This window comes from Corythoichthys intestinalis, chromosome 9 (assembly GCF_030265065.1).
Source record: "Corythoichthys intestinalis isolate RoL2023-P3 chromosome 9, ASM3026506v1, whole genome shotgun sequence".
Classification (NCBI taxonomy): domain Eukaryota; kingdom Metazoa; phylum Chordata; class Actinopteri; order Syngnathiformes; family Syngnathidae; genus Corythoichthys; species Corythoichthys intestinalis.
In genome coordinates this window covers 14,100,961-14,126,714 of record NC_080403.1, presented here as the reverse complement: position 1 = coordinate 14,126,714, position 25,754 = coordinate 14,100,961, and the positions used below count along the sequence as shown (strand labels likewise).

Sequence of the window (25,754 nt, the reverse complement as noted above, 5' to 3'; positions counted from 1 at the left end):
TCCACTTTATTTTGGCAACAATAAGAAAACAAAATAATAGCGGACTGCCGCCACATTCGACCGCAAGTTTTGCTTCTGGCTCATCTCCGCCTCGCCTCGTACTACCAGCTACTACTACTTCCAGTCCCAGCGTCTCTTAAACGGATCGTGCATAGTGTCTTGTAATGAGCTTTTTGTTGACAAAGGTATCGAACACACGACTTTATTAACACATGGAGCTAACAGTACAACACTGCTCGGCGCTCTCGGGAGGAAGTGGCATCTAATGGCGTGAGGAAATGTAGTTTTTTCACACAAGCGAACAGATTACAAAGCACCACTTCAGTGTTGTCCCAAGACTACATTTCCCATGATTCACTGCGTGACTTGCGCCGCTCGCTGATTCGCTGCGAGATTGACTCAATGCAAACAAACCTGCCGCTGTCAACGCTCTGGGAGGTCGCATTTGACAGCATTCTGCCGCGGTCCTCCTCGCCAGCTGTTTGCTCGCCATTCACGCTCGTTTGCATTTGATCGCTAGTCTGATACACTCCTGCTTTTTCGGTGAGGTCTTTTGTGTTTATTCGTTATTGGATCGTTTTTGTTCACCACTGTAAATAAGAGCACTGAAGCAAGTAGGGGTAAGTTGCCATTTCTGTTCAACCCGTTTTCTCCTGTTTTGTTTAGCGTAAGAAGCTAGGTTAGTGGCGGTCTTTTCTTTGTTTTTTTTTTTTTTTTTTTTTTTTGTATGGTCAGGGTTTAGTTAGTGGGTGGGGTTCAAGTGTAGATTCCTTTTGTTTGTTGTTTTGGCCTGGGCTTACACTGAAGCCGCGCTTCATCCACATTTTGTACATATTCATTGAGAGTTTGATTGTTGTGTAAATAAGTTTGTGCCACTTGGGAAATTGTGTGGCTCGTTTTATGTTATGCCCTTCGCAAGCCGTCCTTGGGACGTAACACTAGCGAACACAACAACAACTATGCCACGACTATTGCCACGAGTTGTTTTTCGGCTAACGTCGCTAGCTTCTACTGTACATTCCACAACAGTTGGCAGCTCTGCTTTGACAAAGTCATCAGTCATCTATCCAAAAATCACACTTACTTTTTGGCAAATCCTTGATCATAAGCAGACTGGTTAACTGGTTAAGTAAGTAGGCATCTTCAAAGTGTTTGCAGCAGAGAACACTCATCGATGATGGCGTGAAATTCATTCGCTTCAAGCGAACGAAAGATGTCCATTTACGTGCCCTGCTATCCTTTGGCCACTCATACAACCTTTCGTTTGAATTAGAACAAAACATCGCCACACACCGCCGTGGCATCTTACCGAGAAGCAATGCAACAAACAATACTGTTCTATGGCGGACTTCCCTCGCACTTCCCGGTGTGACGTAATTTCCGAAGATTGCCGAAGAAAAGCATTTTCGTTGTCAAGGGTGTTGCTATGGGTTAAACAAAGAATCTGGAAGGGTTGCGTTAAAAAAAGTAACGAAAATATGCTTATAACTGTTTAGCCATTGATATTATTCAAAAACATGGTTGGCCAACCTTACTTCACATTACTGCTTTAAATCCACATTTACGATTATCATTATCATATTTTAATTTAACTATTCAGAGTGTAAAACGTACCTACACTGCTGGCCAAAAGTATTGGCAACCCTGCAATTCTGTCAAATAATTCTGAATTCCTCCCAAAAAATGTTTGCAATTACAAATGCTTTGGTAGTAATATCTTGATTTGTTTTGCTTGCAATGAAAAAAGACAACAGAGAATGAAAAAAATAATTAAATCATTATCGTTTTACACAAAACTCCTCCAAAAATGGGCCAGACAAAAGCATTGGCACCCTCAGCATACGACTTGTTAGCACAACCTTTAGAAAAAATAACTGCAAACAACCGCTTCCGGTATCCATCAATGAGTTTCTTACAATGCTCTGCTGGAATTTTAGACCATTCTTCTTTGGCCAAATGCTCCAGGTCTCTGAGATTTGAAAGTGCTTTCTCCAAACTGCCATTTTCAGATCTTTCTTCTATGGAATTCAGGTCTGGACTCATTGCTGGCCACTTAAGAAGTCTCCAATGCTTTCTCTCAAAGATTTTCGAGTGCATTTTGAAGTGTGTTTTGGGTCATTGTCCTGCTAGAAGACCTATATTATGCTCCAAAATTTGTTGGTAGTCTTCAGACTTCATAATTCCATGCACACGGTCAAACAGTCCAGTGCCAGAGGCAGCAAAGCAAACCAAAACATCAGGGAACCTCCGCCATGTTTGCCTGTGGGTCCATGTTCTTTGAAGGCCTCATTTAATGTTAATGCCTTTTCCCAAAAATCTTTACTTTTGTCTCATCTGACCAGAGAACATTCTTCCAAAACATTTTTGGCTTTCTCAGGTAAGTTTTGGCAAACTCCAACCTGGGTTTTTTATGTCTCTGGGTCAGAAGTGGGGTCTTCCTGGGTATCCTACCAAAGAGTCCTTTTTCATTCAGACGCCAGACCGTACAGGTTGACACTGTTGTACCCTCGGACTGCAGGACAGCTTGAACTTGTTTGGATCCGCACAATCTTTTGTTGAAATCTCTCGTCAATTTTTCTTTTCCGTCCACATCTAGGGAGCTTAGCCACAGTGCCATGGGCTTTACACTTATTGATGCCTCTGCGCACGGTAGACACAGGAACATTTAAGTCTTTGGAGATGGATTGTAGCCTTAAGATTGCCCATGCTTCCTCACAATTTTGCTTCTCAAGTCCTCAGACAGTTCTTTGGTCTTCTTTCTTTTCTCCATGCTCAATGCGGTATGCACATGGACACAGGACAGAGGTTGAGTCAACTTTAATTCATTTTAACTGGCTGCAAGTGTGATTTAGTTATTGCCACCACCTGTTATGTGCCACAGGGAAGTAACAGGTGCTGTTAAATACACAACTTATTTTTCAAAGGGTGCAAATACTTTTGTCCGGCCCATTTTTTGAGTTTTGTGTAAAATGATAATGATTTATTTTTTTTCCATTTTCTTTTGTTTTTTTTTCATTGCAAGCAAAATTGATGAAGATATTACTACAAGAGCATTTGTAATTGCAATCATTTTCAGGGAGAAATTGAGCATTATCTCACAGATTTGCAGGGGTGCCAATACTTTTGGCCAGCAGTGTATACTTTATAACATGCTCCTTTACTACCGAGTGTCTTCCCTAACCTGAACCTGGTTAGCCCTGATTCTGTTTGACTATCGACTTGACCTTTTCCCTCAGGTTTTATTTTTAAATGTTGTAAGTGGTTAGATCGCCAAATTTCAAACCTTCTCTCCAGGTATTCCTCTTTCTCCACTGTCACCCTGAAAAAAAAAACAATAATTGGGGTGATCAATGTAACAGAAATGCTCTCTATGTATTTTTGCACCGATGAAGTGACAGACAGCAAACTCACTCTGGATCCTGTAAGCCCACGTTGTCCCTCAGGACCCTTCGAAGAGAACAGGGGGGGAACAAGAAGTCACACAGGTTTATAAGCCATGCATAAAAAATCAACAGGGGAAGAGGTCAGTGTGCATACTGATGCATACACCAACACTCATGGAAATATTTATAAACTTCAAGTAGGAGGCAGACTCACTCTTGGGCCTACAGTTCCAGGCGTTCCAGCGTCACCTTTCTGACCGTTGCTGCCGTTTGCGCCTGGATTTCCTGCGTCACCCTGACAAAACCCAAACACCGAATAGCATCAACAATTAATTGGCTCACACAGCAAAAATTTGTATGCATTCGTTTTATCAGTTACTCCTGACAAGGTGGTGGTGGCTGCTTCAAAAGCATTCCTTGATAAAAGCATGCTATATTGGTCAGACTGCTCAGGGAGAATTCCTTTATATTTTTATGCACATTTCATCTTTGCATGAGCAGCTAGCAGCAGGTGAAGGATTTCCTGGGTCTGGTTGAAAATCATTCTGCCAGTTTCATCCGCACTGCCCTATATTTTATGATCGCTTCATAGTGTTCCTCGAGCATGAAAGGCTAACCAGTTTAATGTAAATGATTGCAACTGTCATCTTGGTTGCATTTTCCTAGCAGTGCAAAGGTCTAACTCAAGATTAGAGGACAGTGTGTTAAAATCAACCACTTATCCATCCATTCATCCATCCATTTCTACTCTTGTCTAGACTCTAGAGTGAGCTAGGCCAGCTGTCTGTGGGTGAGAGGTGGGTTTGTTCAGGCCTGATTGCCAGTCAATCACACGGCAAGTTTGACAAACAAACAGAGGAGGTTAAATAAGCCAAAAATTTTATTTCAGTAAGAGCAACGTTACTTCAAAATCCAGAAATGTAACGACTGTATTATAGCCCAAAGTAGCGGTAGTAGAAGAGTCGCGTTTCTTCCTCTCAAATCTACTCAAGTCAAAGTGTGGCTTGGTAAAACTACTATCGCAAGTACATTTTTCTCATAAAGTTACTCAAGTAAACGTACTGGAGTAAATGCAACATGTTACTCCCCACCTCTGTAAGCAACCATTCACATTCACATCGAAAGGCAATTTGGAGTCTGCCATTAACCCACTACTGTGTGGAGGCTTTGGATGCAAAGTAAGCCCACATATAGAATTATAGCGCATATTCACTTGCAGAAGAATATATGAAATCTTCCAAGTTTGAAACATGTTAGGATCAAATTGAATTTTTTGAATTTAACCACGAACATGGAGTACAATGACAACAAAACAACACATTTTGGTCACTTGAATTAAATGGATACATAATATACTGTAGGTCTTTACAGTGATAACAAAGACCATGGATGCCTCCTTATTACTGGACAAGTTCTATTTTTATTTCAATTAAATCTTTAATAATTGTAACACGATGATGCTACATTTTTTTAAATGCTACATTTTTTAAAATGCTTAATATAACTATAGTGTTTGAATTCAACAAGTATGTAGACATATACAGTGGGGCAAATAAGTATTTAGTCAACCACCAATTGTGCATGTTCTCCTACTTGAAAAGATAAGAGAGGCCTGTAATTGTCAACATGGGTAAACCTCAACCATGAGAGACAGAATGTGGAAAAAAAAAACAGAAAATCACATTGCTTGATTTTTAAAGAATTTATTTCCAATTTAGAGTGGAAAATAAGTATCTGGTCACCTACAAGCAAGCAAGATTTCTGGCTGTCAAAGAGGTCTAACTTCTCCTAACAAGGTCTAACGAGGTCTAACAAGGCTCCACTCGTTACCTGTATTAATGGCACCTGTTTTAACTAATTATCAGTATAAAAGACACCTGTCCACAACCTCCGTCAGTCACACTCCAAACTCCACTATGGCCAAGCCAAAGAGCTGGGAAGGCTGAATCTGCAATAGGTAAAATGCTTGCTGTAAAGAAATCAACTGTGGGAGCAATTATTAGAAAATGGAAGACATACAAGGCCACTGATAATCTCCCTTGAGCTAGAGGTCCATGCAAGATCTCACCCGGTGGCGTCAAAATGATAACAAGAACGGTGAGCAAAAATCCCAGAACCACACGGGGGGACCTAGTGAATGACCTACTGGGACCACAGTAAAATAGGCCACTAGCAGTAACACAATGCGCCGCCAGGGACTCAAATCCTGCACTGCCAGACGTGTCCCCGTGCTGAGGAAAGTACACGTCCAGGCCCATCTGCGGTTCGCTAGAGAGCATTTGGATGATCCAGGAGAGGACTGGGAGAATGTGTTATGGTCAGATGAAACCAAAATAGAACTTTTTGGTAGAAACACAGGTTCCCGTGTTTGAAGGAGAAAGAATACTGAATTGCATCTGAAGAACACCATACCCACTGTGAAGCATGGGGGTGGAAACATGATGCTTTGGGGCTGTTTTTCTGCAAAGGGACTAGGACGACGACTGTGTAGAGGAAAGAATGAATGAGGCCATGTATCGATAGATTTTTAGTGAAAATCTCCTTCCATCAGCAAGGGCATTGAAGATGAGACGCGGCTGGGTCTTTCAGTATGACAATGATCCCAAACACACAGCCAGGGCAACAAAGGAGTGGCTTCATAAGAAGCATTTCAAGGTCCTGGAGTGGCCTAGCCAGTCTCCAGATCTCAACCCCATAGAAAATCTGTGGAGGGAGTTGAAAGTCCGTGTTGCCAGCAAACGTGTGTGAAAAGCTTGTGAAGAGTTCCAGAAAACGTTTGGCCTCTGTTATTGCCAACAAAGGGTACATAAAGTACTGAAATGAACTTTTGGTACTGACCAAATACTTATTTTCCACCATGATTTGCAAATAAATTCTTTAAAAATAAAACAATGTGATTTTCTGGGATTTTTTTTTTTTACATTCTGTCCCTCATGGTTGAGGTTTACCCATGTTGACAATTACAGGGCTCTGTAATATTTTCAAATGGGAAAACTTGCACAATTAGTGGTTGACTAAATACTTATTTGCCCCGCTGTATGACCCTATTTTCAAATTTACACACATGCTGTAAAATGTGACAAGTGTGTTTTTGTGCCAGCACAGACCCCGCTGCCAGTCTTTTCCAATCTGGTTGATGGGAAAAGCGAGAAAGCAAGAAAAACTTACTGGCGCAGCGAGGCTTTGTCCTAGCGGGCGCGCCCACTGGATTATCTTTGTGGACAATTTTGTCATGCCCTTCGAGACTTGGTCTAAATTTGCACTTGTCTCGTGCATGAACGCATGAGGTTCATGCAGACAGATATGCAGCTTTGCTGACATTTGAGGTGTATGCCAGCTGCTTTCACTAATAATTACATTAACAGCATGTATCAAAATCTCTTAACCTTTTGTATAAATTAGGGATGAACTGGAAGAAAAATTTTGGGCCAAAATCGAAAACCAAAGGTGACGAAACCAAGTTCAAAATCTGAAACACCAAAATAATTTCAGACATCTTGATTATTTCTTTTTTTTATATTAACAATCCTTGTACTGCATAATTGTGTGCACTTATGCTGACTTAGATTTCTTGTAAATGAATAGAGTTAGTAGGGAATAATAGAGGAATCATTTTTCACACCTTCTCTCCTCGCTCTCCTTTCAACTGGCTGAGGGTGTCCGCCTATTGACAAATGGAGACCTTTAGTTATATAACCACCTTTTATGACATTTTTCTAAACAATGAATATATTGAGAACATTTTAGAACATACAATAGCATATCAATAAATTTTGTAAATACCTTTTTTTTCAAATAAACCTTTTTTATCCACAAAATGTTTTCAAATGTGACACCCTTACCACTTTCCCAGGTGGTCCTGGAGGTCCTTGAAGTCCCTTAGGGAAGATAATGAAATAAACACATCAGTATTCAACTGTGTGTGTCAGGGCATATAAATGACATGAAACTTTATGGGGATGAACCTGTAGTCCCTTCTCTCCTCTGGGTCCTGTGAGTCCAGGGTTGCCCTGTGAAAAAGTAAGGATCAATAAAGATGTCAAGCCGCTGATCTTACTCCTGTGGAAAGGCATGCCAACATATTGAAAAGCTGTCCCTATAAAGATGCATGAATGCAGGCCTCACATTTCGCCCATCCTCTCCCGGCTCTCCTGCATCTCCCTTTTCTCCAGGCCTCCCTGGCTGACCAGAGAGTCCCTGAGGGACAAGACAATTTAAAAAATGTACCCATATAACAATGTGAAATTCAAAATATTCCAAGCCTAAAATTATGAGTCAAAGGAACTTATCACACCCTCACTCCTCGTTCTCCCGGCTTCCCTGGAAGTCCTGATTCTCCCTGAGGAATGATACATTATAAAACACTGGAGCAATGAGTATAATGAGAATGAAGGGTTCATTTTACCAATTTTAATCAAATACTGATATCATTACAGTCTATGTCACATACTGTGCAAGTAGACTGCAGGGGGCCAAACAAGTTTAAGTACATACAAGTAATACATTTGAAATGACAGCCTATTTCATTTCCACACACACAGTAAAAATGAACAGACTGGATACAAAAAAACATCAGGTGTCAATTACAAATAATAACCATGATTAGATTTAAACTCCATTATATTAGAACAGATAATGGGAATAACTGATGAGCAGTACAAAGAGAATCAGAGCTTGAACTTACGGGGGTGCCTTCATCCCCTTTCTCTCCCCGTTCTCCCTGTAAAATAAGAATGAATAATACTGACTTTTTAAATTGATGAAACCAAAAATCCTTCAAGTACAAAAAGCATATACACACTGGTTTATTTCGGTCTCATATCAAGGCATCCTTTGAGTAAGATGCATGAAGGAGCGAACAACTTCTTACATTCAGTAAGAGGTAGACAATATTTGTTTAGAAATAATTTATTTGTCAAGGCAGATGACTCTTTTCCCAAAACTAATTTGCATTTACATTGCAATTCCCTTAGAAATTGTCTGTGGAAGCTTTGAGATACCGATGCCAAGCTGACAGAAAGAAACCAATCCCGCTGTCTAATACATCACAACATAGTATAACAGCAAATCCCGCATATGCAAATGTGCAACCTTGGGGCTGTGACCATCAGGTGACTTCTTGAGTAATCTGGTAGGACACTTGGTGATTTCTATGGTATTTCAGTGTAAAATACTGCTACTTTTGAATGACCCATATAGACATGTGCCGATTACCATTTTCAAGGTATGAAAACGTCAAGGTTTCAAAACCGCAAACATTTTTTCATCATTCCGTCCCTCAGGTATAAGCTATTTTTTATGTCCCAAAAATGCAGGGAGTAATCCCTCGCTCTCAGTTGCAAGGCTCAACCCTTACCCACTGGTTGTTCCTCAGTGTCAGTGAGTCAGCTGTGCTACATGATGGCTGGAGGAGGTGAAACTCCTGAACTTTTCTCCCCGTCGAAGAAAACAAAATCGCTGGTATGGAAATACTTCAACCACAGAAAAGTTACAGTCGGCCGCGCCTTAGAGGAGGAGGGCCAACCGACATGTAAAACATGTTTGAGGAGGGTGGCTGCTGAGGAGGCAATACCTCCAATATGATTTCACATTTATATAAAATTAAAGGTTAGTAAACACTGTCATGAACGTTTCCCACCAGCTACGAGAGTTAACTCCAGCGTGTTTAGTGTGTCTAGCGGTGGTAAAACATTTTCTACTCTCTGGCAACTGTCTGTTAAGAAAGAGAATGTGTGCATAATGTAAAGATGATACGAGTCATACACCCGTGCTTTTTATGGAAAATAATTCAATTATTTTTGTTCTGATGGTAATAATTTTGAACTGTGGCTGTGGGTTTACGCTCACCTAAAGGACTGCATTTATTTTCATTTAGAATATTTCAGTTATTTTTTTGTCATTTTTTAAAATTTTTATTTATTTTAACTCAACATTATATGTACGTTCCAATTTGCTCGTGTTTTGTAAAATAAAAATCCTGTTCAATGATTTTTTTTAAAACACATTTTAAAGCTGTAGTAGCAATACCGTGATACCGTGATATTTTTGCTTAAGGCTATCATACTGTCAGAATCTCATACCAGCACATGCCTAGATTCATCACGTTTGATGATTGAAAAGACTGGAAAATCACCTGTTTCCCAGGAAGACCAAGCTTCCCTGGCACGCCAGGCCGGCCATCCTCTCCCCTCTCTCCTGGCTCACCTGAGTCTCCCTAAGGGGCGGTTTCAGGAGCAATTTGGCAAGTAGATAAATACAAATAACACATAAAAGCCAAATGAAGCACAAAAGGCTGTTCACCTTGGCACCGGGCCGGCCGCTGATACCTGGACTTCCCTGTAGAGGGAGAGAGCACATGTTTTATGCAGCTATAGTTTGGGGCACGACTGAAATGTGCACAAGGGAACTCAATATGAATAATAGAAGATATTGTCGGGAATATTTCACAGGCAGTGTTATCGTGATGCAGGCAGAAGAGCTAGTGGATAAAACAGAAATCTTCAGAGTGCTGTTATGATGACGGCTGGCTTTTACTTACTGGCTCCCCTCGCTCTCCTTTAGGCCCACTCGTGCCCAAGCCTGACCCTGAAGATCCCTTTCAAGGTTTGAAAAAAAAAAGTGTCATTTCGATCTTTCAGTGGTTGTCAGGGCTTATTCTCTTAACTATAGGCATTAGCACTGCATGGTTACTGACTTTTTCCCCTCTTTGTCCTTGGTCTCCTTTTGTTCCTTTAGGCCCCTCAAATCCAGACACACCTGGCTCCCCCTTGAGGAGAGGAGCACATGGTAAAATAATAATGGTAAAATTTATTACTGTACTGTACTGTAATTTATAACTTACCTGTTCCCCTTTCTTCCCTTGGGGACCTTGAATCTGCAGAATTTTAATACACAGTGACGTCAAGTATTTATGAAACTACTGTCATTCCACTCATAATTTTTTCAGACAACTCACACTTCGCCCTGGTTCCCCTCGTGCGCCTTCGTTTCCCTGAGAACACAGAAGTTCTTAAATATTACACCGGGATCCTCATTGCATGCGATTATGAGACATTCTGCAGTAGAATCACGTTCCAATTGACCTGACCCATCTCGTATGATTACTCCTAATTGAATCAGTCTCACCTTTTCTCCTGCCGCTCCGGCAGGCCCTGGGGAACCCTGAGAACAAATGAAAAGACTTTTATATGAAACTCCCACTAAAAGTCAGGTTATGAAATATGAAAAATGGTGCATAGCGATCCGCTATTCACCCTCAAGCCGGGTGGTCCTTGGGTTCCTGGTTTTCCTGGGTCTCCCTTGAATTAGAATGAGAAAAAAATAAAAATAAAACCATGTGAACATTTGAAAACCATAAATTAAACAACTGTACAACAAGATTCAGCTCACCCTTGCTCCGGTTTCACCAACAAGTCCTCTTTCTCCCTGCAAAGAAATAAATGCGCAGTTGTTGCAAAATGCTCTGGAGAAATGTGATCAATGTCTCCAACAAACATAGAAATATCGCTTGCAGTTTATTTCAGCTACATGTAATAGAGGGCAACAATTGCCTGTCACACCAAGCGATTCTTTAAGTTCGGACTCCCTTGAATATCACACCGATACTTCATGTAGTGAACCAATAGATATTTCAATTATACGATTACGGTCCACAGTATGACCAAAGAAAGTCAGTATCATATGATTAATTACCATCTACTTGTTTTTGTGTTTTCTTTGTGGTAAATTCTTAAACCAATGTTCTTAATGTAAATGTCTAAACACAACAACGTACAAACACATGTAAGTTCACCTTTTTACATTTGTATTTCGAGTAGCAAATATGATTCCATGTAATTGTCTCTTGACTGTGTTTTAAGACACACTAAAGGCCTAATGCATGAATAGTAAGAATGATTATAAGGTTGATTGGCTCCTGCAACGATTGTATATCTACTCACCCGGTCTCCCTGTGACCCAGGCTCACCCGGCTGACCTCGATCACCCTGTTAGGGCAGAACAAGACAAAGGTCAGACTTCTGATTACATATTGTCACATCTCATTTTTCATACCTTTATCGTACCTTACTGCCAATTTCTCCTGGGGGGCCACGAGGACCCTGAAGAACATAATAAGACTCTTAATGTGCGCAGGGACAGCCGAGCGCCTACCAAGGGTGTTCACCTATGCGCCCGAAGATTAAATAGGTTCACCTAAAAAGAGTTTTAGAACTCCCTATGTCTTCTTCCCCTGAGACTGTAAAACCTAAATTTTGCAGATGACACCAATACTGGGCTTGTTGTTTTGTGGATTGACCCACCCTGTCACCAGGATCGCCCTGCCTGCCTGCTATTCCAGGTAGCCCAACAGCACTGTCACCCTGGAAAATAAAAAGAAGGGAACACATATTTAATGACTAATGAGAGGAGGACAGTTGGGGAGGAAGCCCTGAGAAAATACTAGTATTATCTTTAGGGAATAAATACCCTTACTAATGACCTAGAAATGTGTATACATCTTTTGAACCATTTAAAGATTTCATTCTGACCTTGGGTTTTTATTGCATAACATTCAAACATTCCACTGATATTACTGCTTGTCTGTATTTCTGTCTGTGCTTCATAGTACTAATAAACACAAGATAACATTTTGCTACGCACTTTTGGCATAACAACATTACTCAAATGCTCCCTAATTATTAAATGATATGATAAGAAATTATATCTTTGGTGGAATGTAACAAAGTAAAGGTACTTAGTAATTGTACTTAAGTACATTTTTGTGTGTCTGTACTTTACTTGAGTACAAATATGAAGTGGTACTTTTTATTTTTACATTACTGCATTTTACAGCACGTATCTGTACTTTTTACTCCCCTACTTTTCAAATTGTCCCTTGCGTTACACATTAATTTTGTTTGTTTGATTGTTTTTTTCTCATTGCGAATTGATGATTTCGGTTTCATGCCTCCAGCGCAATCGATAAGCCCTGTGCAACTATACCTTAATTGAGCACTAGAGGCAGTAACACAAGTACAAGCAAGATTAGGCAGGTGACAAGATACTGACCAATAAAAACAACAGTGAGAGCAGTGCTCCTTTGGATGGGTTCCACAAACTCTTGTACAGTAGGTGGCGGTATGCACCTGATAGTAGCTTGCAATCTGCTATTGAGCTAAATTTGGGAGTTTTTGAGCTTTTTAAGCTTCTGTTTACAGTGCAGTCAATTTTATTGCTTGGTTTTTTTTTCATTCTGCACATTTTTAAATAAAACTGAGCAGTCAATGAATTATCTGGCTCTTTCTTTCAATATTGACTTAGATCTGTGTATATAGAGTATTTAAAAAAAAAAAAAAAAACTCAAGAATGTCTCTACTTACAGAATTTTCAAGTTTAGACATGCCTCAATGGGAAAATGTTGCCTCTTATTAAGTAAGAAATTTCAGGATACAAAAGGGGGAAAAAAAGTATGTTTGGTACTCGTAGCTCCCAGAGTTTAATTAACGCAACAAACGCTACTTACTAGCTATGAGCACGCATGTTGTGCTGAGAATTAAGGTTAGAGAATTAAACCATGAGCATGATAACAGCAGCCTTCCTTTCCTCTTCTTCTAAGTAATTTAACGATTGTTGGCCCGCATATTAAGCAATTTAAGATAGCTAACATTGCTATTTAATAGCGCCTGTGAAAAAGTGGAATGCACATTCCACTTGGTGGAATTAGCTAAAAGGGTTCACTCGGTGTCAACTGCGCTGACTTTCTGTTTACTGTCTCATATTAAGTCATGTATGTAAGTATGTATAATGTTTTATTTAGAGATTTAAAAAAGCATAATTTTGCTGCATAATCATATTTTTATACATTTCTGCAAGTGCCTTCTTTTGTTTTCACATCACGAGTGATCTTGTGGTGCTATAATGTATGTATAATTAAACCAAATCAAGGATCTAAGATTACCACATGTTATAAAATGCGTTGTCACGTACAGAAGTTAAACCATTTTTTGAAAACGTTATCACTGATGATTTACAAATGACACAAAAGCATCTACCGCAGCCCTTGCCCAAACAATGACATTTAACTCAAGTGTCTAAGTGACAGCATAACTTGTGTTTCATTATTTCCACCTGCATCTCAGTTAGTTATGCAAGAAAGCAACCTGCCTTTTCTCCTTTGGCCCCCTGTGATCCAGACAGCCCTCTAGGACCTTGTGCTCCAGGAGGTCCTGGAGAACCCTGATTATAGAAAGGCAATTAGTGAATGCAAAGTACCAACATCCCACTGCATACAGAAATTATCTGACAACGAAGTGGTTCGGCACATTGCATAGCGATTGACTGTGCTTACAAGGGAGCCCTTCTCGCCAGGTATGGGCACACCACTGCCGACTCCTGGAAGTCCCTAGGAGCACAGAGCAATACAAGTTGTGAATCATTATGCTTGCAGGTTCATAATGATATTTCTGCAAGCAGAACACAGGATGGCAAAGGGTTGACTCACCCTCTCTCCTGGGCTGCCCTTGTCTCCCTGCAGAGGTAGAACAAGAGAGAGAGCATAAAAGAGAAAGAGAGGCACAGAGAGAGAGAGTTCAATGTTTTTGTCAGGCTGAACTTGCCCTTGTAAAGGTTCGTTCATTCATCCTCTGTTTCACTTATTCCCACAAGGGTCATAGGGGTCCTGGAGCCCTTAGAGTAGGTGGAGTACACCCTAAATTGGTTGCCAGCCAATCGCAGTCTTGTAAGGGTTATAAAGTGAATATGTTTTTTTTTTTTTTTTAATATGGCTTATTCCCTAAGAATAATGAAAATCAGAAGTGATAACGAAAGAACTTCACTAAGCCCACACAAAAACAACCAATTTAATATAAAATAATAAAATCATCTAACATTTTCCCTTAAATGAGTGTAAAAAATGTTGACTGATTTTAATGTTGGGTTGCTGGATTCAGAATAAAGGGAAATCATCAAATGCCATGTGATTGTAACTGCAATGTATGGGGGGGTCAATAAAAATGTAACTAGCTAAAACAATATTGACTCATCTGACCATATGGTTTTTTAAGTCATTTCAGAAATTAAAACTCTTACGTTATAACAAAAAATAGATCTAGATTAAAATATTTTAACCTTTGTCTCTTGTCATTCAGATAATGCTGGCAACAGATCATGAAAATTCACAATTTGGGATCTTGAAAACTTAGACTATTGTGAGCAAGCTCAATATGTACGATACAGTACGATACCAAAGGTCTTTGTTAAAGAAACCGCTAGTTCACAGAGTGTTGTATCCTAGCATTTTGACAGAATGAGTTGAAGGAAAAATTGTGGTAACAAAAGGTGCTCCAGAAACAGGCACAATCACAGCCTTAAAAGCAATGTCAAGCAAAATCCAGTCAAGAATTCTACGGGGCTTCACAAGGACTGGACTATAGATGGTGTCGGTGTATAGAGAGCCACCACAACACACAAATGGATAAAAGACAAATGTCTACAAATGAGTACAAAAGTAACATTCTTACTGTCAAGCCACTCCTGAAACGAGAACATCACAGCCATTTTGTTTAGAAGAGAAAGAACTGGACTGAGTGGTCTGAAGTGTACTTTTCATAAAAGAAATGTTTTGCACGTCATTCAGAAATCAAGGTCTCAGAGTCCTGAGGTGAATGTTTCCATCATCGAGGTATGATGTGGGATGCCCTGACATCTGCTGGTGTTGGCTTTACTCCGTTTTATGAAGATCATATTCAATGAGGCCATCCACCAGAAAATTCTAAAGTACTTAATGCTTCTCTCTGCATGCTGACAAGCTGGATGGATATACTGATCAATTTCCCTGCATAATTGGCACCTCTCCACACTGTCAAAGGTACCAAACAAAGATTTTACCTCAGGACTGATCTAAACCTCATAGAAAATCTGTAAACTGTTGTCAAGAAGAGAATAAAAGACACCAGACCCAACAATTCAAATGATCTAAAAGCAACTATCGAAGCGACCTGTGGTTTAATTACACCTATCCAGTGTCACAGGATGATAAGCCTTCATGCCTATGTTCTGAAACCCTAAACCTTTTCACCTTATTCTATTTATTTTTCAAATACAGTACTGTATACTTCCGATAACTTCTGTGTAACTATATATTGTGACTCAATGCTACCACCGTGTGTGCTATTGTAAAATCACCTCATGCTTTTAAGTCTGCACAGCTGTCATGCATTTACTGTATTTGCAATTCACTCAAGCATCCTGAATACACTCCACTATAACTTTAATTTGAACAAATAATAAAGCTCCCATTTATTGGTATATAAATGTGTCATGTTTGCCTTCATTTTAAAGACAAGGTTAGGAAGGGGAAGTATTTTTCTTAACTTTAAACACAAAACCTTATCCAAGGCTATGCAGTGAGGAATAAGAAAAATGTATTGATAAGCGCAAAAATGAATCAGTGATGATATTGTGTTTGTTTTTTCAACTATACTATTGTATTGCAATTTTTGTACAAAAAAATTATTTTCAAAATGATTATTCCAAAAAATAGTACCACAAAAATCGCTTCGTCAGGTGGCAAAATCTTATTAAATGTGGCTGGTGTATTTTTACGTGCATATACAAATTTGTCATCAACACATAAATTTTAAAAACTTGTGAACATTGAGCAGGTTGGAAAGGAGAGAGGGAACCTTGATGGAGAGTCCTGGTGTTCCTGGTAGCCCTGGGCGACCATCCTGCCCTGGTATACCTGCTTGTCCCTGGATACCTTTGGAACCGTCGCTGCCTGGTCGACCTGGGGTCCCCTAAAATCGCAGTATTTCAATGTCTTTTTATTTGATCTTCTGCTACATCTTGACGATAAATTATACAGATTTGAAAAATTCCTGTATCTTATTTTGTGTTCATATATTTGTGTGATACATTAAATGTAAAGCATTTCATCACTTGCATGATTTTTTTTTTCTTACAGGTATTCCTGGGATGCCTGGTTCTCCCTTGCGTCCTGGAAAACCTCCTCCCGATGTGGATCCAGGCTCTCCCTGAAATATTAGTGTGTTGCCAGGAATGGGTTCTCACACAGTTTTTACATGGACCACCCCTTGTAGTTGCATAGAGGGGGGCATATCATAACACAACTCACCCTTTCACCACGATCACCCTTTGGTCCTTGGGCCCCTGCCACACCGGGTTCACCCTAAAGTAAAAAAATAGTAAAATGGTGCTTTGGTGCACAGGTAGTAGAATCAAGGGCGTAGGTTTGGTTTCAATATTGGTAGAGACGATATAACGTCATAAGCTGCATGTACACTTTTTGCTAGGGCCGGGACATTAATAAGACCAAACAGATTGGGTGAACGGGGGTCAGGGCTACATTTCTCACGAATATGAATTTAATTACTTGATAGGCTAAATGACCAATGCAAAATAAATATTGACTAGTACTCACTTGGTTCAGGTCATACACCTTTCGATTCAAACCTTTATTTTCAAAAACTATTTAACATTTTGAAAATTTCCAGAATAAATGTTCTGGATTTTATTATAAAATTGCAATATGTGAACATAAATTATATTATCATACACAAAAAAATACACACTTGCTAGTATATACAGGAATGCAAAAAAACAAAACATTTGTCTTAAGACCACTCAACATTGTATCAGTAAATAAATACCCTGACTAAGAAGTATTTTTCAGTTACTGTATACATAAAAAATAAATAAAGATGAAGCCTTCCTTCAGGTAAAACACGACTGCTTTTGTCCACAAGCATAGCTAAACGCAACAAAAATTGAAAATGTTTTATCTTGGATATGATTAATGTATGATTATCTGAAAAAAAATGTCTGCATAGGCTACAAATAAAAATATTTTTAAATGAATAATGTAAAAAATACATCAATACATTTGAAATAAATGCAAGTCATCAGCCAATCAAACATGTATTTGAGGGGAAATAAATGGACCGGTACATTCAGGAAGTGAAAAATGGTAAATGCAAGGTCTGAACATCTTGAAAATAATTCACTTAATAATGGTGGGGTAATTTCTATCCTTATAACATATGGGAGGAAAATGTAAATGACCTATAGAACTGAACTTTTTATATAATGCAAATATGGTTACTTAAAAGGTGGGGACAATTTGAGCATCCTGAAAAGTTGCTAGTGTTATATCCCTACCGTCCCTGTGCAAACCTACACCCTTGAGTAGAATACATCTTTGAGGTGAAGATGACTTACTTGGCTTCCTCTGATACCAGGTAGACCCTGTGAACCCTAAATAACGAACAAAATCAGTATCACTTGGATCAAACAGCATGTGTTGAATTAGTAGAATTATGCTTCTTTTGCTTACAGGAAGTCCCGTATTTCCCGGGGAACCTGGCCGTCCTGGCAAACCTGGATTTCCATCATTACCGGGAAAACCCTAAAAAGAAGTTGCTGTTTAGATTAGTCAAGACTGTCATTATATTTGTGTGTTGGCGGTTTCTAGTTCTACTCACTCGTTCCCCCCTATCTCCTTTTGGCCCCACTGAGGGTTCAACAGGAACAGCAGGCCCTGGTAGACCTGGACGCCCTTCAGGGCCTCTTGGCCCATCTCTTCCCGGGAAACCATCCCGACCCTGAAGAACATGTACTCATCAGCACAAGTATTATATGTTGCTGTGAAAAATAATTTTAAAAAACTGGGTACTGTGATGCCATAACATACGAGTTTAATACGATGTGTTTAAGGGGTTTTGCATTGTTTGTTTGCATTACCAGTAAGCTAAGCAGACTTTGGAGTGCAAAGCTGTTGTTTAAATACACAGTGTGCAATTTTCTTTGTTTTGTGTTTGGTATAATGTGTTTAGAAAATGTCATGTCCACATCAAAAAGCTAAGCGCCTCTTTTTGGAAGAAGTGTTCACAACCTGCCAAAATGATAGAATGAATGAATTTTTGTTCGCATGTAACAATAAAAACTGTGTTTGATGGCACCACTATTTTTACATACAGTAGGTACATTTGCAATTTACTGCCTGAGGAAAAGGACTTACAGGTTCTCCTTTCTGTCCATTGACACCGTCTCTGCCTCTCTCACCCTGAGGAATAAAACAAATAATGATAAATAAACATGAAAAACAAAGGATAACAAGATGCTGAAAACAAACTACACTGCACCTTCTCTCCAGGATAACCTTTCTCTCCCTATTTAAAAAAAGAACATGAAGTCAAGTCATGGAGAGCAAAGAGAAAGAGCAAAAACCTGTAAGGTGTGTCTGAAAGTCCTAGGTGTTCTGTTTGTTTAATGCTTAATAAAAGTAATCCAAGCTTATTTTTGTAATTCCAAAAGCTGTGATTAAATGTCTAAACGGAAGGTGACTCACTCGTGGACACTGAACAGTACATTCTTCCGGGCTTGGGCTTCCCTAAGCACACAAACATCAGAATGATGAAAGGTAAGATAAAACACATACAACTTAGATAAATGAATAGAAATTCCTACCCCTTGCGTTCTAGCAATGCCACACAGCAAGTCTGCAAGATCAGTATGGAGCGCTTCCAACTGGGAGGCATCGCGCACATATAGAAGGTTCTGGGTGCTCCCGTCGGTCACGGACCGCCGCAGTTCATCAGTATCTGCCTGATCTAAACCAACTGCCAACACGGTCACACCTGGAAAACATCCGCCATAGCACATGATTTTGATGAATGGACGGCAATCATAAAGGAAAGCAGCATGCATGCTACATCTTCATATCCACTAGGAAGTCAAACAATTCATCTAACATGGAGAAATAAAGTATTTTTGTTATACAGTTTATCAGCACATCATTTTCATTTCATTCGTTTACTTCAGGCCATGATTGTCCTTGTCAAGAGAGCAAATGTGTACAGCTCATATAGTCATATAACAAAAAAGAGCGGCAAAACAAATTAAGCAACATTGAAACATCAGCTACAGGAATGAAAAGGAACGGGAAGAAGAAAATGTATTTAATTCCACCCCTATTCTTAGTTAATCAAGAACAAAAAAAATTATTGCTACTTCCTTCCAAAAATGTAGGCAACCAAAAATTCAGTTCAATCAATTTTGTACATATACATTTTTGTAACAAACTTTGTCCCTTGTGATGAAGTTACCAGAGGTAACAATCAAACCAAAAACACTTTCATCCCAACATGGTCCCACGCACAGGACAAACAATTATAAATTACAACAATGGTAACGGACAATATACCAGCAATGGTAAGAAACAATTAGCACTCATATCAAGACAGATTATTGATGTAATTAAGCTACGTCTATACTAGGACAGATAATGGCCTTAAACGTGTATTTAAGTGGACTATACGGCATGTCAGCTACACTAGTATGCCTATTATCCGGATTGGTTTTCACACGGATAATGTAGGCGGGTAACATTACCCGCCCCATAATATTGACTGCTGTCTCCATACAACAATCGGATACTAAGGAAGTGATATCATACAGTGGCCATTTTTAGTGCGGCATGATGGCATCGTAAACAATGGAGGCGGATGGTCATGACAATTCCTGCTCCTCTTTTCTTTTCCACACATTTTTCTTGAACCTTCAAACCTTGAACCTTCAAACTACGTCTCAGTAATTTGTGGCCCTCCCATCACGGACGATGCTGAGATGAGAGTTTTTTACAGAGCTCGTCTCCCGCATTGTCTCCAATCTGCCAGCTGCGGGACTGGCCCCTCCCAGTTTATAAAAATGCGTTGAGGAAAATTAAACCCCAAAAAGTGACCTGCGTGGTACCCCCTGTCAAAGAGCTGCGGGATCAGTTTTTTTCCATGACATTTCTGCCTGTCAAAACTGTCGCCACTTCCAGGATTGCCACTGTTATGCACAAGCACTCCTGGTTGTGGCTTCCAGGAAATATACGCAGCGCCACACCATATGCTTCTATTCGTTATTTTCCAAGTGGCTAGAGCGCAACTGAGCATCAATTGTGACATCCCAAGTAACGATGTCAGGCTTTCGTTGTTTTTTAAAGATTTATTTCAATCACAACTTTGCGACTGCTCGTAATAGCCGAGCGTGCTCTCCCTTCACTCTCTCTCCTGCATGATGCGTTCAATTGCGTTCACGAAAAAACAGTGATCACAAAATAATGACAGTTTAGAAGGTGTACTAATTTCGAAATTTGCCGCCGGCGAGTAATGAGTTTCCGGTTCAGAGGTAAACCATGCGGGCGATGACGTAACATATGAAGCTGCTCCTTTCTACGCATACGTAATTGGTGCAAATGCAGGTGTACATTGCAGAGGGGGGGGGGCTTAAACGTAAGTGTGGACAGGCATAAAAATAGTCGGCAAGATACCCTGGAGAAAATTATCTGTCCTCGTGTAGACGTAGCGTAAGACCTTATATCAGTATATTGTGACCAGACCATAAGTTTGTATAACCGTTTAAATCTGTAGCTAGTTTGGCATTTCTTGTGTTGCATTTCCAAATTATTCCAAAGTTTCACTCCACACACAGACACACACAAATTTTATGAGTTGTTTGAATTTATGGTATTGTAAAGTCTCCATATCCTCTTAAATTATGAGTTCTCGCTTTCATTGTGAAAAAGTTTTGCAAATTAGTAATAATTTGTTAGGTGCTTTATAAAGGATTACTGATGTATTATACTTCACAAGATCGTTAAATTTTAGCAGCTTTGAGTAAATAAACAAATTATGTGTGTGCTCCAGAAACTCGACCTTATGGATAATCCGCACGGACCCTTTCTGTAAGGTGACTAAAAGTTTTATCATGCTCTGCTAGGTGTTTCCCCAGACTTCAACACAATATGAGAAGAATAGGAGAACCAAGGAGCAGTTATGAAGTGCGGAGTGCGTTCTCGTCAAGAAATTGTTTAGCTTTATTTATAATTGAGAGACTCTTGGAAATTTTTGTTTTTATATGTTTGATGTGGGGTTTTCATGTCAGTTTGCTGTCAATTGTGACACCTAAAAATGTATTCACGTCTACGTTTTCAATTTAGATACCGTCAATAATTACATGCAAATCAAGAGTAGTTCTAAAGCTACCAAACATCATTGCTTTGGTTTTACTTTAATTTAACGATAATTCATTTATATCAATCCATCTTTTAAAATTCTAATTAGCTCCTTCTTCACGATCTTTACCAACTCATTATATTTATTGCCATTATAGAATACATGCAAAAAGAATAGGTTTTAGAGATTGAGATTCATCACAAATATCATTTATATATGGATTGAATAGTTTTGGCCCCAACACAGACCCCTGAGGAACACCACAAGCAATACCAAAGTTGTTTTGATGTATACTGTCCCATTTTGACATACTGAACCCTTCCGCGTACATAACCTTTTAACTAATCCCCTGCAATCCTGTGAACTCTGTATTTTTCCAGTTTATGAATTAGAATGTGGTGATTTATTTTATTTTATCAAACACCTTTTTAAGATCACAAAAAATACCAATTGCATATTTTTTCTGATCCAGGGCATTATTGATTTCTTCAATTGCTTCAATCATAGCCATAGAGGTTGTTCTTCCGGTTCTAAAGCCATACTGGCCATCATCTTGTCTTCATATCTCATCAATAAATCCTATTTTGAATCCTGCTTTGCTCAGTTCTCACCAGTTCCTTGGAGGCCGGAGGCAGCAAGTGTTAAGTCGTCCACAGACTTTTTGTCAGCAATGATGACAACAACCCCTGGCACCCTTGGCCTCCTTCCGGCAGAGGTTGTCAGAAGATACCGTCTGGCAAAACTCACAGCCTGACCTGCAGAGTAAAGTAAGACACATTCCAATGATCAACAATCCAATTATTATGTGCATAGTGATTTTTTTATTTAAGACTCAAAAACTGACCAATGTTATTTCCTGGACTTTCACCAAAAGGTGTCGACTGAATTTCTTGGAGCAGCGTGTCTGATCTGCTGTGACGACTAAGTGGGAACCAAATTTGGGGACTATAACCATATACAACAACCCCAACCTGAAATGCAGGAAACAAAATTAAAATGTAAACAGTTCATAATTATAAAATACAGACACCACAACATTCATCCAATCTGTAAAAAGCATGTTTTTGTTTGTTTTTTGGGTTTTTTTTCTTTACCTGTGAGTCACGCACTCCAATAGTGTTGAATGAACCCACTGCGCTTGTAAGAAGAGCACGCAAAGGTTCGGCAATGTTAGTCCGATCAGTAGATGCTGGCACAAGAAAGATCACATCCAGACGTCCACCGAGACACACTGTAGACACAGGAGTTTTCATAAAAACTCTCAATTCTGAAGGAGTGGAAAGGTTAGGTCCCTGTTAAGTAGTTAATAGACTGAACCATCGAGCTCTGCCTTTTTTGTACTTTATCACAGACAGGAAGACCGTAAAATGTATAATCATTTTCAATTCAATTCAATTTATTCACACACACATTCATATTTACAAAATGTACATCATATCTCAGTGCTGAGCTAAGATTTGGATTTAGGTAGCTGTAGTAGTAGTAATAATAGAGCTGGGAATCTTTGGGCACCTAACGATTCGATTACGATTACGATTCAGAGGCTCCGATTCGATTATAAAACGATTATTGATGCACCCCCCTCCTTTTTTTTTTTTTAATAAAGTTTTGTACATTAGTTCCAAAATTGTTCAAAAATACTCTCAGGCTAAACCAAACTACTATTTCAGTATCAAGTTAACATATAGCAGTAAACAAATATACAAAAATAACATTAAATAAAAAAAACTCCAGTCCCCATTCTGTATGAGCAGCTTTAAACTACATTCAATTAATTTAATGTTGTGAATCAACCGTTAAAGTTGTTAAAATTGCTTCCGTTATTCCATAATTTCCCTTTTGTCTACTTTTGACATGTGAAAGTTTTAAAACTATTTTAAAGATAGATTCAAGTCAATATTTTACCGATTTAGGAGTATTTTAGATAAAAAGTTAATTAGGTTTGCTTGGAAGGTTCGCTACAACAGCATTGCAGGGAAGTTTACTGCTTTAAGATGGCGGCCGTTTACTAACGCCCGCATCTACCTTTTTGCAGATGTGCTGCTACCGCTACCGAGTCTACAATCCATCTAGTACTATATAAATGATATCTACCGTAACATTATGTAGCTTAGCTGTACTTGTAGCAGCTTTTCGGCAGCAGGCAGGTATGTTGTTGTGTTTTTTTATCTCGTGGCATAAGTTGAGCTAGAGCCGTGAGTTGAGCGTTGGCATTACCCGAGGGGCCGGTTAATGAGAAGCATAATGTTTAGCTACTCCCGCTCCGTGTGTTGTACTTCCGCTTTACTTGGCATATTTCAATAATCGGAATTTGGATGTTTGTGAATCGTTCTCGAATCTTCCACGGCCGAATCGCGAATAATCTAAGAATCGGAAATTTTGCACACCTCTAAGTAATAATATTTAAAAATAATAATAATAGTAACAATAATAATAATAAACAAAATATAAATAATCAAAAATTATAATCAAATTAAATTAAATTAAAATTGAATAATTACAAAAAATTGAATAAACTCCAAACACCAGTGCATTGCTTTTTACTTTGTATTCTATGCATAGTCAAGACTAGGTTGAATAGAGTGACTTGATGAATGCAATATGAAATGTTGATCACCAGGGAGTGTTGGGGAACATGGGGAACCTCACAAACAAGGCCTACAATATGTTCAGGGAACGTAATGAAGTGTGCAAGTATAGCTTTGTGTGTGGGCCACATGCTACTTCATCAAGTCAAGACAAATAAATTAGTACCACACGCTGTTCTAGTTACTTCCTATTACAGTACCCGTCACAAGTTATTAACAACAAATACCAAATCCAAAAAATACATTGTACTACTAAATGGAAATGGGTCTCTACAGAAATTGGTTTATGGCATTTTGTCCCAGTCATACTGTATAAGGTAATTAAATGTTTTTTAACATTATTGTTAGTAACAATATACAGTATATGGCGGAAAACACTCAGGTGACTTGAAGTTCCAATCAGAGACCCCCAATTTGGCCAAATTTCAAAATTGTCTCATATGCATGTGTGATACATCATTGGAAAGTTTAAAATAAAACTTTTCTGGGGGAAGTAAAATTTTGAACTTGGGGGGCACTTAAAAAAAAAAAAAAAGAAAGAAACATTTTCAAACCCCTCAACCCTAACTCGAGGTGAGAGCATGAGATAGCAGAATCAAAGACACCATGATTTTAATGAGATACAGTGTATCACAAAAGTGAGTACACCCCTCGCATTTCTATTATTATGTTTTCATGGGACAACACTGACAAAATGACTCTTTGACACAATGTAAAGTAGTCTATCTGCAGCTTGTATAATAGAGTTCATTGATTTTCCCCTCAAAATAACTAAAAAATATTGCCATTAATATCTAAACCCCTGGCAACAAATGTGAGTACATTTCAATGAAAAAAACATACATCCCTAAATGTCCAAATTGAATACTGCTTGTCTTTTTCCCTTCAAAATTTCATGTGACTCGTTACAGGAGTGCTGTCAGCATTGCTGCAGAGATTGAAGAGGTGGGGGGCCAGCCTGTTAGTGCTCAGAACACACGTCGCACTCTACATCAAATTGGTGTGCATGACTGTCACCCCAGGAGACAGCCTCTTCTGAAGACGGTACACAAGAAAGCCCGCCCGTCTAATCAGACCATAAGACATGGTTCCAGTAATCCATGTGCTTCATGTCTTCAGCAAACTGTTTGCGGGCTTTCTTGTGCATTGTGTGATTGACCATAGCCGGACTTTGAGGGATTTTATGGGTGAAACAAGGTAATATAAAAAGGGTCGCAATGCAGAAATCGCGGACATCAAGGAGTGGTCGAGATTTTTTTTTTCAAATATTTACCCTTTTAAATGTTTTTTCCCCCCCACTTTTCTTTGTTTGGATTGATTATTTATAATCTAGAACACAGGTGTCAAACCGATTCCAGAAAAGGCCAAGTGGGTGCAGGTTTGCTTTCCAACCAATGAAGAGGACACCTTTTCACCAATTAGATCTTTTACATGTGTAATCAGTTAAAGATTGTCAGGTGCTCTTTGTTTCAGCAGGAAGTTCATTGGTTAAACTCTCTGCATTGTATCGGTTGGAACAACTAGATCTAGAATATCGGGGAAAATGTGATAGTAACAGAAAAAAATAAATAAATTAAGCGAAACTTCCCAAACCGCGTTGGAAGCCTTGATGATAAACATGTCATAATAAAAGCACCGAGGCGACCTCAGTCAGTGATGATGTTTCAAGTGTGTAAACTGTTGTTGAAAATTAAACATCAAAACAACTCTTTTGATACCAAACCTGTGCTTTATTCTTCAAAAAAACGTTGCATCCCAACTCCATAACGACCTAATTACCAATG

The 25,754-nt window shown here is 39.1% G+C and overlaps 1 protein-coding gene across 1 annotated transcript in view; it reads right to left on the bottom strand.

Annotated features, from left to right (window-relative positions):
* col7a1 (collagen, type VII, alpha 1) overlaps positions 1-25,754 on the bottom strand; it is a 117,996-nt gene that overhangs the window by 68,308 nt on the left and 23,934 nt on the right. Inside the window, exons 23-59 of the mRNA XM_057845589.1 lie at positions 22,477-22,613; positions 22,227-22,353; positions 21,994-22,137; positions 18,849-19,018; positions 18,730-18,771; positions 18,524-18,550; positions 18,400-18,444; positions 17,864-17,983; positions 17,716-17,787; positions 17,601-17,636; positions 16,498-16,551; positions 16,325-16,396; positions 16,046-16,159; positions 13,864-13,890; positions 13,711-13,764; positions 13,527-13,598; positions 11,684-11,743; positions 11,447-11,482; positions 11,324-11,368; positions 10,773-10,808; positions 10,637-10,681; positions 10,509-10,544; positions 10,339-10,374; positions 10,225-10,257; positions 10,078-10,149; positions 9,922-9,978; positions 9,684-9,719; positions 9,517-9,597; positions 8,068-8,103; positions 7,678-7,722; positions 7,509-7,580; positions 7,349-7,393; positions 7,226-7,261; positions 7,006-7,047; positions 3,598-3,678; positions 3,412-3,447; positions 3,284-3,319 (exon numbers count right to left, since the gene is read on the bottom strand). Coding sequence (XP_057701572.1) covers positions 3,284-3,319; positions 3,412-3,447; positions 3,598-3,678; positions 7,006-7,047; positions 7,226-7,261; positions 7,349-7,393; positions 7,509-7,580; positions 7,678-7,722; positions 8,068-8,103; positions 9,517-9,597; positions 9,684-9,719; positions 9,922-9,978; positions 10,078-10,149; positions 10,225-10,257; positions 10,339-10,374; positions 10,509-10,544; positions 10,637-10,681; positions 10,773-10,808; positions 11,324-11,368; positions 11,447-11,482; positions 11,684-11,743; positions 13,527-13,598; positions 13,711-13,764; positions 13,864-13,890; positions 16,046-16,159; positions 16,325-16,396; positions 16,498-16,551; positions 17,601-17,636; positions 17,716-17,787; positions 17,864-17,983; positions 18,400-18,444; positions 18,524-18,550; positions 18,730-18,771; positions 18,849-19,018; positions 21,994-22,137; positions 22,227-22,353; positions 22,477-22,613 — 2,315 coding nt within the window. The remainder of the gene's footprint in view (positions 1-3,283; positions 3,320-3,411; positions 3,448-3,597; positions 3,679-7,005; positions 7,048-7,225; positions 7,262-7,348; positions 7,394-7,508; positions 7,581-7,677; positions 7,723-8,067; positions 8,104-9,516; positions 9,598-9,683; positions 9,720-9,921; positions 9,979-10,077; positions 10,150-10,224; positions 10,258-10,338; positions 10,375-10,508; positions 10,545-10,636; positions 10,682-10,772; positions 10,809-11,323; positions 11,369-11,446; positions 11,483-11,683; positions 11,744-13,526; positions 13,599-13,710; positions 13,765-13,863; positions 13,891-16,045; positions 16,160-16,324; positions 16,397-16,497; positions 16,552-17,600; positions 17,637-17,715; positions 17,788-17,863; positions 17,984-18,399; positions 18,445-18,523; positions 18,551-18,729; positions 18,772-18,848; positions 19,019-21,993; positions 22,138-22,226; positions 22,354-22,476; positions 22,614-25,754) is intronic.